General features: G+C 40.1%; 1 protein-coding gene across 1 annotated transcript; it reads right to left on the bottom strand.

The window, feature by feature from the left end:
- Nucleotides 1–1,455: 1,455 nt before the first annotated feature.
- CRABP1 (cellular retinoic acid binding protein 1) lies at nt 1,456–14,980 on the bottom strand. Its single transcript, XM_010157947.1, has 3 exons — nt 14,807–14,980; nt 12,059–12,172; nt 1,456–1,784 (listed from the first exon to the last, which is right to left on the bottom strand). The coding sequence occupies exons 1-3, from the start codon at nt 14,972–14,974 to the stop codon at nt 1,734–1,736; spliced, it is 333 nt and encodes a 110-aa protein (XP_010156249.1). The 5' UTR covers nt 14,975–14,980; the 3' UTR covers nt 1,456–1,733.
- Between the last annotated feature and the right edge of the window lie 60 nt (nt 14,981–15,040).

The following is a 15,040-nucleotide window of genomic DNA, read 5'->3' as shown; positions in this document are numbered from 1 at the left end:
CCCTCATGGTTTCATTCTTACCGGGGGGTAGCTGCAGCTGCGCCCAAACCACAATGAACTCGTTTCAGCCCATGCTTCAGTGTGAACTAGCATGCAGTGTATTTAATGAGTACCAACTGAACCAAGGTCTTGGAAACTGGGTTTAACTTCAGGTTAGACTGTGGAAGGAAAAGATCCCTCTTTTCAACAGCAATATTGTATCCTGAGTGCTCATGGCAGAGAAAGAAAGTGTGACCTGTCAGAGCAGAAGAGACAGAATATGTTTCTCTCCTGTTGTGCTGCTGTAGCTCGCGCTCCAATATGTAGAACAGGTGGCTGATTTCTCCGCAGCAGCTCGACAACCCTATCAAAGGGGATTCCTCTGTATAGCTATGGGGGTGGTGAAGAGACAAAGTAATTTGTTTCCCATGGGTGCCCCAAGAAAATCAAGGTTTGGACCAATTTTCCCATTCTGAATATTGAGCACAGTCCAGTGAACAGGACATATACTCTGCTAACACTGAAACTGTTTAAAATTTTCTATGATTGGGTGGCATGAAGCAGATAAATTATTCTTGCAAAGCTGAAAGTTCATCATATAAGCTTGGATATTGCAGTGAAGTAAGCGGTGCTTCTGGTCTCAGCCTCCAGATATTTCCAAGGCTGAAGAACAGAAGAGTTTCTGGTTCATTAGAAGAATGTATGTTTAGCTTTTATCTAATACTTGATAGTGCTGTGGCCAGAGCTCTGAGCCAGAATAAATACATTAAATTGGATGTTTCTTTCATTCTTGAACTATGGCCCTGGTTTGTGAAACACTTACATGTTCAAAGAATGAAATATTGAGTCACCAAAAGTAAGAGCTGTAACACTGAGAGGTGAAGTCATCAGTTCCCTCTGTCACAGGTGAGAAGGTAGGAGAAAAGCATCTTTCCTCAGCTTTATCTTTTTTATGGCCCAAAAAAGTAAAGTCTGTCAGATTCTGCTGACTCTCTGATCATGCCTGAGGTGCTTGGGTGTGATGACAGTAAGTATTAGTCATGATCACAGTGTTATTTGTCCCGTAGATGCAGCTGGGTTTTGTACTTAGATAATGAGTGTCTCAACAGGGAAAGTTTGGGCATTCTTCAGAGACGCAGCGGGAAAGAGGATAAAGATCTCTCTTTGTCTTGACTGGTTCTGCTGTATCACAGTCACAGGATACACAAATTGTTCCTCAACAGCTCTCCCAAGGAGACAGGACAGAAAGAAGCAGAGCTCTGGGTTTGAGAGAGCAGCCTGCAGCTCTGCGAAAGGCCTTGCACTTCACTTGCTCTCCTGCACGTTGTGTCGCCCTAGTAGGAGGTGTTCCCTGACAGCATAGTGCAAGCCAACACACCAGTGAAACTCCACAGTGACTTCAACAGAAGGTAAAAGGCGTTTCAGTGCTCACCAAAGCACTGCTGTGTTTTCTATTAAAAACACCCCAAAACCAGCTGTGAGTTATGCCCAATAAGTTTAATAATTCATGAAACCATAGCAAGTGACAACTACAAAATACAAAGCAGACAAAAAATGATGGCATAAAAGTGAGAAGGAATAGTGTCTGCACTGAAAAATGAAAGCAAAATACACTTAACAGAGGATATGGGTCCAGATATAACACACACGGTCACATACAACACCGCATTAGTAACAGCACACACAGATATTCGTTACACTGGGGATTTTCACAGTTCTCCACTTCATCCCAGATGACAGGTAAATTGATGTTTTTACTCTCTTACATAAATTCTTGTGCACACAACATCATCAGCACCAAAAGTCTGGAAAAGAAATAGAAATCAATCAGACGAGGTGGAACCAGCAAATATTTAACACTATTTTTAAATGTTATTTTTATTATAGTAGCTAGTTCTACAGGAGAAATGCATTTTCCTACGTCTTTTGACAGATTAGAGTGAATAAAGGAGTAATTTTGGAAGAGGAATGCAGTGTAAGTAACCTTTTTCCCAAGGCACGATGAATTTTGTCTGAATGATAAATGATGCACAAATTCCCTTTTTCTATAGTTTCTTGGCATGCATTTATAAATAAACATAAGACAAGAAAATTTGGAATGTACTGTTATATTTAGAAACTGTTGCAGCACTTTGAACTGGAAATGCTGAGGGTGGAATTCTGATGGCATGTTCAAAAGGTATTCTTTGATATTTGCAAGTATAAATTAAATAAATGCTGCCACACCAAGCTGACATACCAAAACCTTTTCTCCCAAGCTGTAATGTAAGCAATGTCAATCAACCTTCTTTGAGGATACTGTGACCTTAACCAGTGAATTTGTTAATTGTGATAGGGATATGAAATGATGGCATATGATGGAGTAAAATGTAGTGGAGATCGAACTCATTTCACATGACTAAACACCTATGAGATCTCACAAATATTTGATCACCATGCACCTGAAAGTCACTGACCTATTACAGACTATGTCCCACTATCATCCCATTTGTTACACCAGATTCGGTGCCTGAGAGTACCTTGATTTTCCAGACACTTCGAGTTGGTGGTGTTTGGTGCAATCCCAAGCACAGGTACAGGCTGGGCAAAGAATGGCTGGAGAGCAGCCCTGAGGAGAAGGACTTGGGGGTACTGGTGGATGAAGAGCTGAACATGAGCCGGCCGTGTGTGCTGGCAGCCCAGAAAGCCAATTGTATTCTGGGCTGTATCAGAATACAGAATTCTGGGCCGTCAGGTCGAGGAAAGTGATTCTCCCTCTGTGCTCTAATGAAACCCCAGCTCTGGGGCCCTCAACATAAGGATATCGACTGGTTGGAACGAGTCCAGAGGAGGCCATGAAGATGCTCAGAGGGCTGGAGCACCTCTGCTATGGGGACAGGCTGAGAGAGTTGGGCTTGTTCAGCCTGGAGAAGAGAAGGCTCTAGGGAGACCTTATAGCACCTTCCAGTACCTGAAGGGGGCTACAAGAAAGCTCGAGGGATGTTTTTTTTCAAGGGCCTGTAGCGACAGGACAAGGGGTAACGGGTTTAAATTGAAAGTGAGTAAATTAGATTAGATTTAAATAAAATAAAAAGGATAAAATTCTTCATGGAGAGGGTGGTGAGGCACTGGCACAGGTTCCCCAGAGAAGCTGTGGATGCCCCATCCCTGGAAGTGTTCAAGGCCAGGCTGGATGAGGCTTTGAGCAACCTGGTCTAGTGGAGGGTGTCCCTGCCCATGGCAGGGGGGTTGGAACTAGATGGGCTTTAAGGTCCCTTCCAACCCAAACCATTCTGGGATTCTATATGACGTTATACCATTGACTGAAACAGAGATTCGGAGAAGCATCTGAAAGCTTGCCTTTTTTAAATCGCCCTGAAGTTCTGCACTTAAAAGGCAATTCTACCACAGCAATATTGCAGTACAGATTATCAGGACATCCAGGCAGGACATAGACTGTGGCAGCTGTCTGAGAAAGCCACCTAAACCCCAAAGTGTTTGTATGTAATTTCAGGACTGGCAAGTTAAAATCTAATCAAGCAATTAAACATGAAAGAAGTAATGGGTGTAAGACTGAAGAAATACTGACTGCAAAAACCTTGCAGTTCAGCTACACTGACAGACAGTTTTGAGCTCACCACTAGCAAGTTGTGAGGTGGGGTGTTTGGCTGTAATAACTGCCAAGGTCTCACTGAAAAATATAATTAAGACCTACCCCAGTGTGTTATGAAAATTCAGCTGGACTTTATTTGTTTTAATGCTTTCTATGCCTGTTTTGGCCAACACCTCTTTGAAAGGACTTGGCTTTAAAACTGACTCTGGCTTATATTTTGTTCACTTTACTGAGGAGGAAAGTCTGTTAGTATTTTGGAGAAATCATAGACTTTGGTTTTATGCATATAAAAGAGCTTAATCCTTACATACATTTTTAGCTTATACATGAAGATGTCTGAAAACGAACATTAAAGGATGCAGATAGTTCACTATTGCCCACATCACCAACTGCAAATACCCTTACTATGGCTTCATTCAACATTTCCAAAATTATACACAAAGGCAAAACTATTTTGGCGGGAGCTTTGCCACAGAAAGAGAGTCAGTCAAGATCATCCAGGCTTGAGATTGTCTATGGAGACTGGAAGGTCACTATGACAGTGATTGTCTTTCTATAGTACATTCAGGCACTGCTAAACACAGTGAAGTTTGGGTCCCCCACTGCTATGTCAACACAAATCATAAATCATAGTAAAACAGTCTTTGTGTAGTGTCCTTCCAGAGCTGGCGCAGCCTCAGTCTGACAGTTGGAGCTGCACAGCTATGCAGCCATATCTTGTGATGTGAGTGTGTGCCACCTCAACTAGTTCTACTGAGAAAGGTTGTAGCAGCAATATGTCAAAACTCGTAACCTCCCTAGTAAATTTATATCTATTTTTTCAGTGAAATTAAGAGACAAACTCCTTTCCATAAACATGTGCAACAGCAGTTATTCTCACAACAGGTCAGCAGTTGTACTGAGAGGGAACACTGCAGGGAAAAGTAGATTGATACTGGGAGTCTGTCCTAGGGTGCCACTGGAGGTCTGAGTGTCTGAAATTCCAGTGTCCAGTTCTGAGACTGTGCTCCTGGGCAGAGCTTGCTGCTAAGACATCAGTGTAGTCTGATGGGCAGCTTCCTTGCAAGACCCACAGGAGAGGGTGTGAAAATAATGATAAAAAATTGTGGAGGAAGAAAAAAGAAATAGTAAGTTTCTGGGAAAGCTCAGAAGTATGTGTGCACCCAGAATGCCTTGCAGAAGCAGCAGGTCCACTGTATGTACACACAGACTGACTGTTGTGCACTCGAAGTCACAACTGGACACACTTGTGACAAAGCACAATGGCTGTTCAATTTGTACTTCCTACATCTGACTCCAGCTGGACTTCTGGACTCTTGAAAATCTCAAGCAAAGGGCTACAATCAAATTGCTCTGTCAAGATAAAAATTAATTGCAGAAAACATGGACATACCTGGGGAACCCAAATACATAGTAGCCTTAGTCAGTCACTATACACAAGGATTGTCATTCTCTGTATCGTAAAGAGATAAAATTCATGCAAAGCCCAATTACTCTGGAGTACCACCTAGCCACTGAACACTTCTCAGTCTGCCAGGTATCCTTCCCTTCAAGATCCAGCTTAGGTTATGTGGCCTCTGGCCTGTTTCAGGAATAAGCTGCACTTTTTAGCACTTAGATTTTTTTTATACCTCATACCCATTCAGACAATCAGTGACCTAATTCCATACTGAAGCACATAAATTAATGGCTTTGATTTGCATGGTTATATACAAGGTTTAAATGGGACTTCTATAAAAGGTATTTCCCTATATTACTGTAACTTACTAGCACTGTTGATAAAACACTAAATGTTGCTAAAGAAAGAAAAGAGGAAGTTGTTCAAACTTGCTGCATTCCTTTTCTTGTGGTTACTCACAAAAATGTCTAATGCACAGCTGGGCCCAAGCTCAGGGGAAGATCCAAATCAAAAGGCTGTTACTCCTCTATCTTTCACACTTTAACCCTTGTATTCAGGGCTAGGATGAAGCAGTTGAGTATCTATGGTTCTAATTTCAGATTGGAAAGAAGTGATAGTTCTTGTCAGAACAAGCAGACTGTAAAGATTGCCATGACCCAAAGGAGCAGAACACCCGAGTAAGAAGAAAGAGAGGAACCAATCCTGGCTATTTCGTGGTTAGGTTTCACCAGAACAACTCAAAAAAACAAGTGCAACACTACCAAACTGCAATTCAAATCTCATGAGAGATGCAGGATTTTCTAATACCACCTTATCATCAGCTTGCAAATGTCCCACTTCTACAAAATGCTCCAAGGCAAGACTTCTATCTAAATCTAAAATATGGATTTAAATGTGCAATGACTGCAGATTACAGAATTGTTTTCTTCACGTAGCTTGTCATAATCTGTAGCTAAGAGTCCAAAAGCACACTGCAAACAAAGCCCTGCACAGGGGGATAATCCAATAAATCGACCTCTCTCAGTTCACTCAAAATCTGATGACCCCTGACATCATTAGAGATTAAAAGAGAATTACAGGCCAGTAATATATTACTGTATGAGTAAATCTGCTTTTTGAAGGCCTTCTGAGGAGCCTTTGTGATAAGTGGAGCACACAGTATAATTACGAAGACTGTTACTGAAACAGTCACCTGGGAAAGATCACTTCTGCCAGTGTATGTAAAAATTCCGTTATGTGCTCATGTCTGACCAATCTGCAGAGGCAACTTGCGAAAAGGAGACAGAAAACAGCAAGCAAATGCAGATGAGAAGGTATTACATGCCAACTCCCATATTATCCAGAATAAAGATCTAAATCTTCACAATAAAGGCATATTGAATATATCCTTTCTCCTCCTGACTCCCATAATGTTTTATGAAAGAAGATGGTCATTATGGGGGTGTAGTCACAGAATATGCAGCCTCCACCTTCAAGCTTGGATATTAATAGCAAATCAGCCAATATACACCCTCACTTTCTGCATGATATCAGAACCATGCAAAATCAGGTCATTTATCAAGGTACCTAAATGTTGGTATTTGCGGTTGAGAACTGCTATATTCTACCATTTCCTCAGTCAAGCAGCAAATGAATGATAGAGGTAAACAAGAGACAGACAATGGCATCTCCCAGCAGTAGTCTTGAAAACCAGTACACAGCAAACATCTAAGCTACAGCTGAGACTGTAACAAGCTATATACAGGATCAGATGCACTCGAGATGCAAATAGCTTTGGTTTCTCCCTCCGCTGTTTGGGATGTGATCCAGACCGGGCTGTACTAGCGACCAGGGGCTGCAGATCCCTAAGTCCCCTTGTAAATCTGTTTGTGGTAAATAGTAAATTCAAGTATTAGGTCCATGCAACACATACGTATGCATTATTACAGGCTTCTGAACTTTTATCAAGGCTGCTTTAATGAGGTGAGCAGCTAACCCCTCACCCCGACCTCAGGATGAGTAGAACCTCCTTTTGATAACTGATTTTATTTAAGATCACTCTCCAAAACCTACAGAAAAGTTACACACTTATATGGTTTAACACAGTTTGATGCAAGGCTTCGGCACATCACAGATCTCAGCTTTTGGCTGCAAAAAATTCGAAATCTGCACTAACCCTTCTCACCTACTACGTTTAATTTTAGAAGCCACCAGTATAATTTAAAAAATGTTCACTCACTCATCTAGGCTCCACAGTTCACCAGTTTTAATCAACTGCAGCATGATTTTTCTGGGGAGGCAACGTAGAATAGAAACCATGTCTGAAACCTCCCTAATGTTCTGATCTCTGACCCTTGCTATAATTGATTCTGAGAACCCCTGTGTGATACGTGAACTGTGTAAAATGTGGTCTGAGGTTGTTTTTAAAGCCCCTCTTCAGTAATCATCCACTTTAAAATGTTTGTGTGTTACAGATCAAACTAAAATATATAGAGGCATGAAAGCAGCAACGCAGATGAAGTGTGAATTTAAAAGCTTCTCATTTGAACAGCTAACATTTGGAAGCAGCGTCCTTTAACTTTGTAAAGAGCAGACCTTTTGTTCTTCTGACTGATAGAAGTGATTGATAGCCCATTAATGTCCCTGACAAAAACACACAGCAACAGCAAAAACATGGAGTATAAAAGAAAATGGAAGGAAAAGCATATTAGACGTAATCCCAGATGTTAAGTTTCAGACAAGTAAAGGAAATAGGTATTTTTGTATTATATTCTGATCTTGATTGCTGAGGTGCTAATCCAAATAGAGATTATGACTGTGGAGTTGTAAATACAGATATTCTGACCCGCTGTATGCACTACAGGTACAATACAATATAAAGCTACAGTCACGACAAACGAACACGGACTTTGATGAGGATCTATCCTTTTCACCCTCCCTTACTTGCATATTTCATGTAATTTTTTAATCTACGTTGTTCAGTACTTCTAAAAATGCAGCAATGAAATCCCAGCAGGTACATCAGATGAGATTAGAATAAACAACACTGATGAAAGTATTTGCAATCTTTTAACACATTCACAGCACCTTTTCTATAAAGCAGACCTTGATCGTTCTTCCCTTACTCAGCTGAGAGGACTCTTTCTAACAGGACTTCAGACCTACGTTTGTCATTGTAGGAGCCAAATATTATTTATGCTACTAATAAGAGTAATCTCATTCTCCATGCTGCAAGGAGCAAAGGAGAACTGAAGGCAAACTTAACTGGTACCTGAAGCTGAAGAAAACCATTGCTAACTAAATAGTTTGTTCCCAGCATCTGTGTACCAGAGGACGTGATGTGACATGGAAGACCATCATATTGCTCCAAGGGAATATCTTGGAAGAATATATTGAATTCTTCTGCTAGGATGCAAGAAAGACTGATAATTATATGGTAATATGGTTTCCATTTTAGCTCTGTGGTAGTCATGACAGTTCAATACTGCTTTTTTTTATTATTATATGTTATAATAAATGCATTTTACTTAACATGCTGTGTTGGGGAGAAAAATGTATCATTCCACTAGGAAAAATGTCATAATCAAATGGACCCCCTAAGCAATGCAGCACATTAGACCAAAATCACGTGGCAAAGCTCCAACATTTATGCGGCCAGTATTAGCAGAGTAAAACTCATTCCTTATCCCCTGCCTGTTGCCCCAAGCTTTTTTTTTCCATTCATGCCTCAGTCTAACACAGTTTAGATTCCTTTGTCCAACTTTTTCCAAATGGGGCACGAGTTTTCTTGATTTCTTCTGCAAATGCATGTAACAGCTAAGAAGGAGACTCAAGACTTCTTGAAAGATTTCTTTGGATAGAGAAACAGGAGCAAAAATTGTGAGAATAAGGAACTTTTCAGAATTCCTGAACTGCTATATCACACACTCTGCTCCATAAAGACAGCTTCCTAGCTGCAGACATGTACAAGTTCACAAGAATGTGGTTCCCTTCTGCTTATTTAAGGCACTCTACCAGAATGGAAACAGGGAAAGCTTACTAAAGCACATCAAAAAGAATAAAGGAAGAGAAAATATATCTCAGGTAAGTAGGAAGGTTTGGGAAGTGTGAAGATGGGAACTGTTAAATGTTTGAAGTGATAAGGACAGTAAAACTGAATGAGAATAAATTTCAGGTCCCAAAGAACCCTAACAAAGCTGGCAGGATGGAAGATGAAATAAAGGAGAAGAAAGATCTCTTCTTTGCACTGTGATCTTAGTTTTGAAGACGTAAAATCTAAGTGGGGATTTGCAAACTCAGATCCAAGGAAAATTTCTATGTATAACAGAAAAAAATCTAACCTGAATCTTCACTGGAGTGATTAAAAACACGCACACTTCAGAGGCAAGAGATCAAAAGGGATCACAGGGTCTTCTCACTTAATGCTCCTATTCCTACTTTGTTCTCTGTTACAGCTGAGGAACACACTTAAGCCAGTAACTACTTCAGTTTAGCTTCTAAAGCCCAAATAATGGTCTGGAGGGAACATTCTGGGGTTCTAAAATTAGGGGCCACAGACAAGAAAATGTAGCTTTCCTTACCCTCTTCTGCCTTCCTCCAAACACTAAGGGTTAATTTTGGCTATCTTAACTTCCCCAAAGGACCAGCGACCTCACACTTAATCACCATTCATTGCTCAACTTCAGGGTGTGAGAAATTTTGAACATGTATTTATAAATTTGTACATTCAGTCCCACCAAATGTCATGAGAGGCTTGAAAATCTTTGTCCTGGTGACCAAGTAATGTCCTCATATTTAATAAAGCAAAATAGGCCACTGTGGTCCAGAAAAGAGGCAGGAGAATGGAACTGCATATCATATTAAATAGTAGAAGACAAAGACAATGTTCACTTGGAAGCAAATACTATGTTTTCATAATGGTGATGGTAAAATCATACATTACAACCAATGAACATAGTCCCAACGTGCAGTACAGGGCAAAGGGACTAGTAACCAGGAAAATTACTTGGGATCACAATCAGCTGAGCATGAGTCCCCAAAGAAGGGTTAACAAAGTCTTTGCATATAAATCAAAGTAATTTCAGATAAGAGTAGGGAGATGAAGTCACCACTACATCAGGTGTTAGTATGATTGCTAGCAGAACAGTATGTATGGTTCTCATGTTCATAGTTTAGAAAGGAAATTGATAAAATGGAGGGAGTTATAAAAGCACTGAAAGAATTACTCAAGGAAAGCTTGCTTTATATTGAAGGGCTCAAGCTCTTCTAATGATTCAGCTTAACAAAGAGAAGGTTCTTCCAAGACGTGGCTTGATCAATGTTCTTAAGGGAAGTATTTGCAATAACAAACTTTAGGCACATTACTTAGGTTCTTTTATACACACTATGTAATGCCAGGAAGTTGAATCTAGACATATACAGATTAGAAATAACGTGTATATTTTAGTGGCAAGGAAATTAACCAGTAAAACAACTTATCAAAAGTTATGATGGAGTTCCTGTAAATAGAAATATTTTAATAAGAAGGAAGTTTTTCTAATTTATATCCCAATTTGAAAAGTAATTAATTCAGAAAAGCTCAACTGACTATATTATACAAGAAAAAAAGGGCATCATAATCTTTGAATTGCTCTGGTTTCTTAATGAACCTTATTCTTCTTCCCCAGCAGGGTAAGTTCGCATTGCTGATTGCAGGAGGCAATTGTATTATGACTGGCTTTCTTGCTTTGCTTGGAGCAGTTCACTTCGTTTAACGGCTACCTCACCAGTTTATTGCTTAAACAATAAAAGTGTATTTTTAGAAAGCTGAAAAAATTATAGCTGGGAATATATTTTGTCTACTGCATTATATCAAAGTTTGCCTCCTGAAGTTTTTTGATAACAAAGATTTCCAGCAGTTGAGTCAAAATAAATTATCCAGAATTGGAGTATTCATTCAATAGAAACCAGTGTTATTTTTCTAACAGCATACACCTCTTCATAAGGGGTGGGTGAACAGTTCCAAGATGTCCTGGAATAATACTAACACCTTAAAAGCTTTTTGTTTATACTTGGTTAGGTTTGGGTCCTGGTTTTGTTTCAGATGCAATCTTAAAAAGAGCTCCAACTGCTTTAGAGAAACACTGGGGAGTCTTTTAGAAGTGCAGAGATTTATTAGTGTGATAGTTTGAAATTAAGCCTCCAAGCTTGGATGTTTTCTTACCCGTCACTCCAGCAGCCTGTCTTCCTTGCCCAAACTGATGAGGCTTAACAGTCTAATCAACTACTTAACCGGAATTCACTAGTAAGAACATGTGCAATAAAATTATTCTGAGCTAAGGCTGAACTGTGCTACTTGTAACTCAGGGGAACTGTGTCTTTATCTGGTCATTAATGTAGAGGGACTAGTGAGGAAAGATTCAATGAAGAGAACTCAGCTCTAACGGAAGTACAATATAAATAAATTGCACACAATTCATGGCATAAATGGTGAGGTGGTTGTAGAGATGCTGCTCAGAAAGCCCACAGTAACCCTGCTGCCATATGGAAGGTCACACGGGAGTAGGGGGACCATGGCTGACAACAAATGTGCAAACTGGTGTGTTTATGAGAAACTCATGAAGGCAATTCTGAACTGGATTCAGAGAGGATCAAGGAATTGGAGAGGGTGGCAGAGATGGAGAGGAATTCAATGTTCTTCATAAATCAGTGCATGCTAACATCATGTTACAGCTTTCCTGAGAGGCACCATGTGATTATGGATAAGAAGCAACACGCCTCAAAAAGAAGGTTCACTAGAAATAAGGTCAAATGCCTTGATCTCACTTTCACCAGAGAAAATCTGCAGTAAATCAAGCAAATTCTTTGGTTGTGTTGTAAATTTACAGAGCAGAAGTGATCCACTTGTGATTATTCTACCAGTAAAGTATGACAGAAGTCACAGCAATAAAATGCAAGTGAGAGCCTCCATATATTTTGTTCTTAAAAAAAAATTTAAAAAGGAAAGAAAGTGATTATGAAAATGGTAGTTTTCCTGATAGATTTAAGTAAGGAAAAACAGTAAGTCATACTACATGGCAACAAAAAACAGTTAATATGGTATATGTATTGGGTGGGTTCAAGGTTCTTACCAAAATCAGCTCATCATTAGCTAATTCTCGAGTCCAGTATGTTTTGGGACCATCTCCGTCAATAAGAGTTTGTTTGCAATAGATCTTGTTTTCATTCTCCCAAGTGGCCAAACTCTGCAGGCAAGAAAACCATTAGGAATAACATTAATTACATTTGCCAGCAGCATGAGGCAGGGAGACAACAATGAGCAGTAGTGAGAATAATTGCTGCAGTAAAGGGGCATCACATAGATAGATAACGGCAAAGGGAGAAAGACATCAGTGGAAAGTGATGAAATCAAAATTAAGGTGTGAGGGGGCATTTTGGAAAGAGGTATATATGAATAACAAAGTAATTGTGTCTTTTCAGTGTAAAACTGCATTTGTTTCCAAATTGAAGAGCCAGTCAGTTTTCATAAAATGCTTGATGTTGAAAAGTGTAATTTAGAAACGTGGTAATGTAGTGCCTACAACCACAGGCATCTTTGTACACATGTGGTTTGATCTGACATATTATTTATCACTACAGAGTCCCCTTAGTGTAAAAGCATAAAGAATCCTATGTATCATGTTGTGGTCATAAATAATGCAGTATTTGTCTCTTACAATCTTTCATGCTATATGGCACCATGCCAGGTTAACTGTATATTAAACACTGTGCTAACAAACTAGAATAAGTCACAACTAAATTAAAGAAACTTTGTTAGAATTCTAGTGTTTGCAATACTACTTTAAGATTGTGGGTCCGGAGATTGAAATATCCTTAGGTATTTTTCAAAGCATTTCAATGATGACTATGAAACCACCGAAAAATAAATAATTTTTTTTTTTAAATCGGGATTTTGTTTAGCTTTCGCAAACAGGCAAGCCCTGACTGTTGCTTTTCATTCTAGTAGTGAGCTATTAGTCTACAGGGCAATGGAACAGCTGTGCAGAAGGATGCACTGTAATGAATGTGCGAGTAATCACTTTACAACTAGCACATGGGAGTCATTCATTAGTCTGATTATATACATATACATGTGTGTGTGCATAAATTCAAGTTAACGCTTCAGAGACTTTACAAAGGAGGAAAAAACTCTGATTTAAAATCAGCTGTTTGTTTTATAAATATTTTTTCCAAAAAATAGATTTTTTTAAAGCCATCGTTGTAGTATAACTACATATGACTCTTTGTCTGTATGAACAATAGACCAAGTTAGTTGGCAGAACAAAACCCTCTACTCCATAAAGTGTATCAAAATCTACCACCAATCAGCAATTTTGCCATGTTACATTCTGAAGAATTATTTTATTATCTGTCAGTTTCTGCTTTGTGGCCACGTCTTGGTTATATACACACAGCAGTGCAACTTATTCCTGAGAGTGGACTATAAATAATTTTACAACACATGGAAAAAATTTAGTATTTCACAAAACACATTTCTTTCAGATTTTTCCAACTTTCATAGCTTACAGCCGTAATTATTCTTCCATCTGCAGCAATAAATCCTTCTCTAGAAAGCGGGTCACACTTACTGTATATGCATTATGCATGAATACACCAAAATACTACTTCTGTCAGCAAGATAAATTAACAAAGCCAGCCAGCAACATTTCCTGAACAAACTACTAAATACATGATAACTCATACCACAGATGAAAGTCAATGTTCTAAATGTTCACTGACTCCCAGAATCTGCCTCCCTTTTTCATGAACTTAAATTCACAGCAATTGCACTAGAGATAGTAGGTTCGGAATGTTTGGTGGTACAAATGGTCTCAGAAGCTGGCCCAAGAATTAGCAGAGATCATATTTTGGAAAGTAGATTACTTCACCATCATAGGATACTTTTTAAACTGTATCTCATTTGGGATCACATTCTGATAAAAAAAGTATGAATGAAGAGTATAAACGTTTTATATATACTTCTCTTGTGTGAGAGTAAAGTGCCTGAGGAAAGCATAACTAACCTGTGCCTTTGATACCTTATTTCAGAAGACTGCTATGAACACAGCCCAGTCCTCCAATAACCCAAATCCCATGTATCTACACCAACAAGAAGCTGGCATCAGATGCTGCCGACCTAAGGCCCCCCCCCACCCCCAGCCACAGAGCTGTAAGGGCTTACATGCAGAACCAAGCTCAAAACACTTCAGTGAATGCACTCTAATGCATTTATGCACAAGGAGATGGTGTGTCTGGTATAACACTAGCTGAAAGTCTGTCTTAAACTGTTAAAGATGTATCTCATCAGCAAACTGGAGACATGCACTTGCAAGGAAATGAAAGATTTCAGCCGCAAACTACAAACACTCTGTGGTCCTGCTTGTGAACTCAGCTGATTCAGTTTAGGACAAAAGCTGTCAGGTTTGTGCACTATATCCTAACTCCCGAGGTCTCCCTTGCTCCACCATTCCTCAAGTTCCCATCAGGGACAGAGGTTGGGGAGAGCTTTCACTGCAGCTGAGCTCGCCAGAGCAGTAGGAAGCAAAAAGAGCTGGACAAAACCCTGCCAGCCAAGGAGCCATCAAGCAGATCCTCGAACCCTGCTTTTGGGACTTGCCACGCTCTGTTGCCTTCAGATTTCAGTTTTACCTTGCAAGAAGGAGAACGTCAGAGGACAGACAAGAGGACCGGCAACCACCAAGAACCCCCAGAGTGTTTCTGGCAAAAAGAGGGTAAGAGGGCAGCAATGCCACTGTCTGGGGACACACGTAGCAGATGAGTTTGTCCCACCTCGAAAGAACCTGGTAACGCACACAAACGCTCCCCAGCTCTCCTCCTACCCTGCACTTCCGTCCATCCACGGTCTCCTCCTCGAAGCTCTCCCCGATTTTGAAGTTGATCTCAGTGGTGCGGACAGTGGTGGAAGTCTTGATGTAGAACTGGTCCCCGTCCTGACGGATCTCCACGTGGGGCTTGGAGGCGGCAGCCACCGCCACCTTCCTGAGCATGGCATTGACGCCTGGGCGGAACAGGGAGGAAGCAGAACTTTAAGTTGCCAGCCGTGCCCGAGGCTG

Source organism: Eurypyga helias, unplaced genomic scaffold (genome assembly GCF_000690775.1).
Source record: "Eurypyga helias isolate BGI_N326 unplaced genomic scaffold, ASM69077v1 Scaffold14708, whole genome shotgun sequence".
NCBI classification, from domain to species: domain Eukaryota; kingdom Metazoa; phylum Chordata; class Aves; order Eurypygiformes; family Eurypygidae; genus Eurypyga; species Eurypyga helias.
Note: the sequence above shows the minus strand (reverse complement) of the source record. Positions and strands in the feature narration are given on the sequence as shown.

What these genes read in the sequence shown, in the direction of transcription:
- CRABP1 (XM_010157947.1), bottom strand. Translation starts at nt 14,974, where the DNA reads ATGCTCAGGAAGGTGGCGGTGGCTGCCGCCTCCAAGCCCCACGTGGAG. An exon ending in TGGATGGACGGAAGTGCAGG is followed by an intron (nt 12,173 to 14,806) that starts GTAGGAGGAGAG and finishes TCTTGCCTGCAG; the next exon opens with AGTTTGGCCACTTGGGAGAA. An exon ending in CTAATGATGAGCTGATTTTG is followed by an intron (nt 1,785 to 12,058) that starts GTAAGAACCTTG and finishes TTTCTTTTCCAG; the next exon opens with ACTTTTGGTGCTGATGATGT.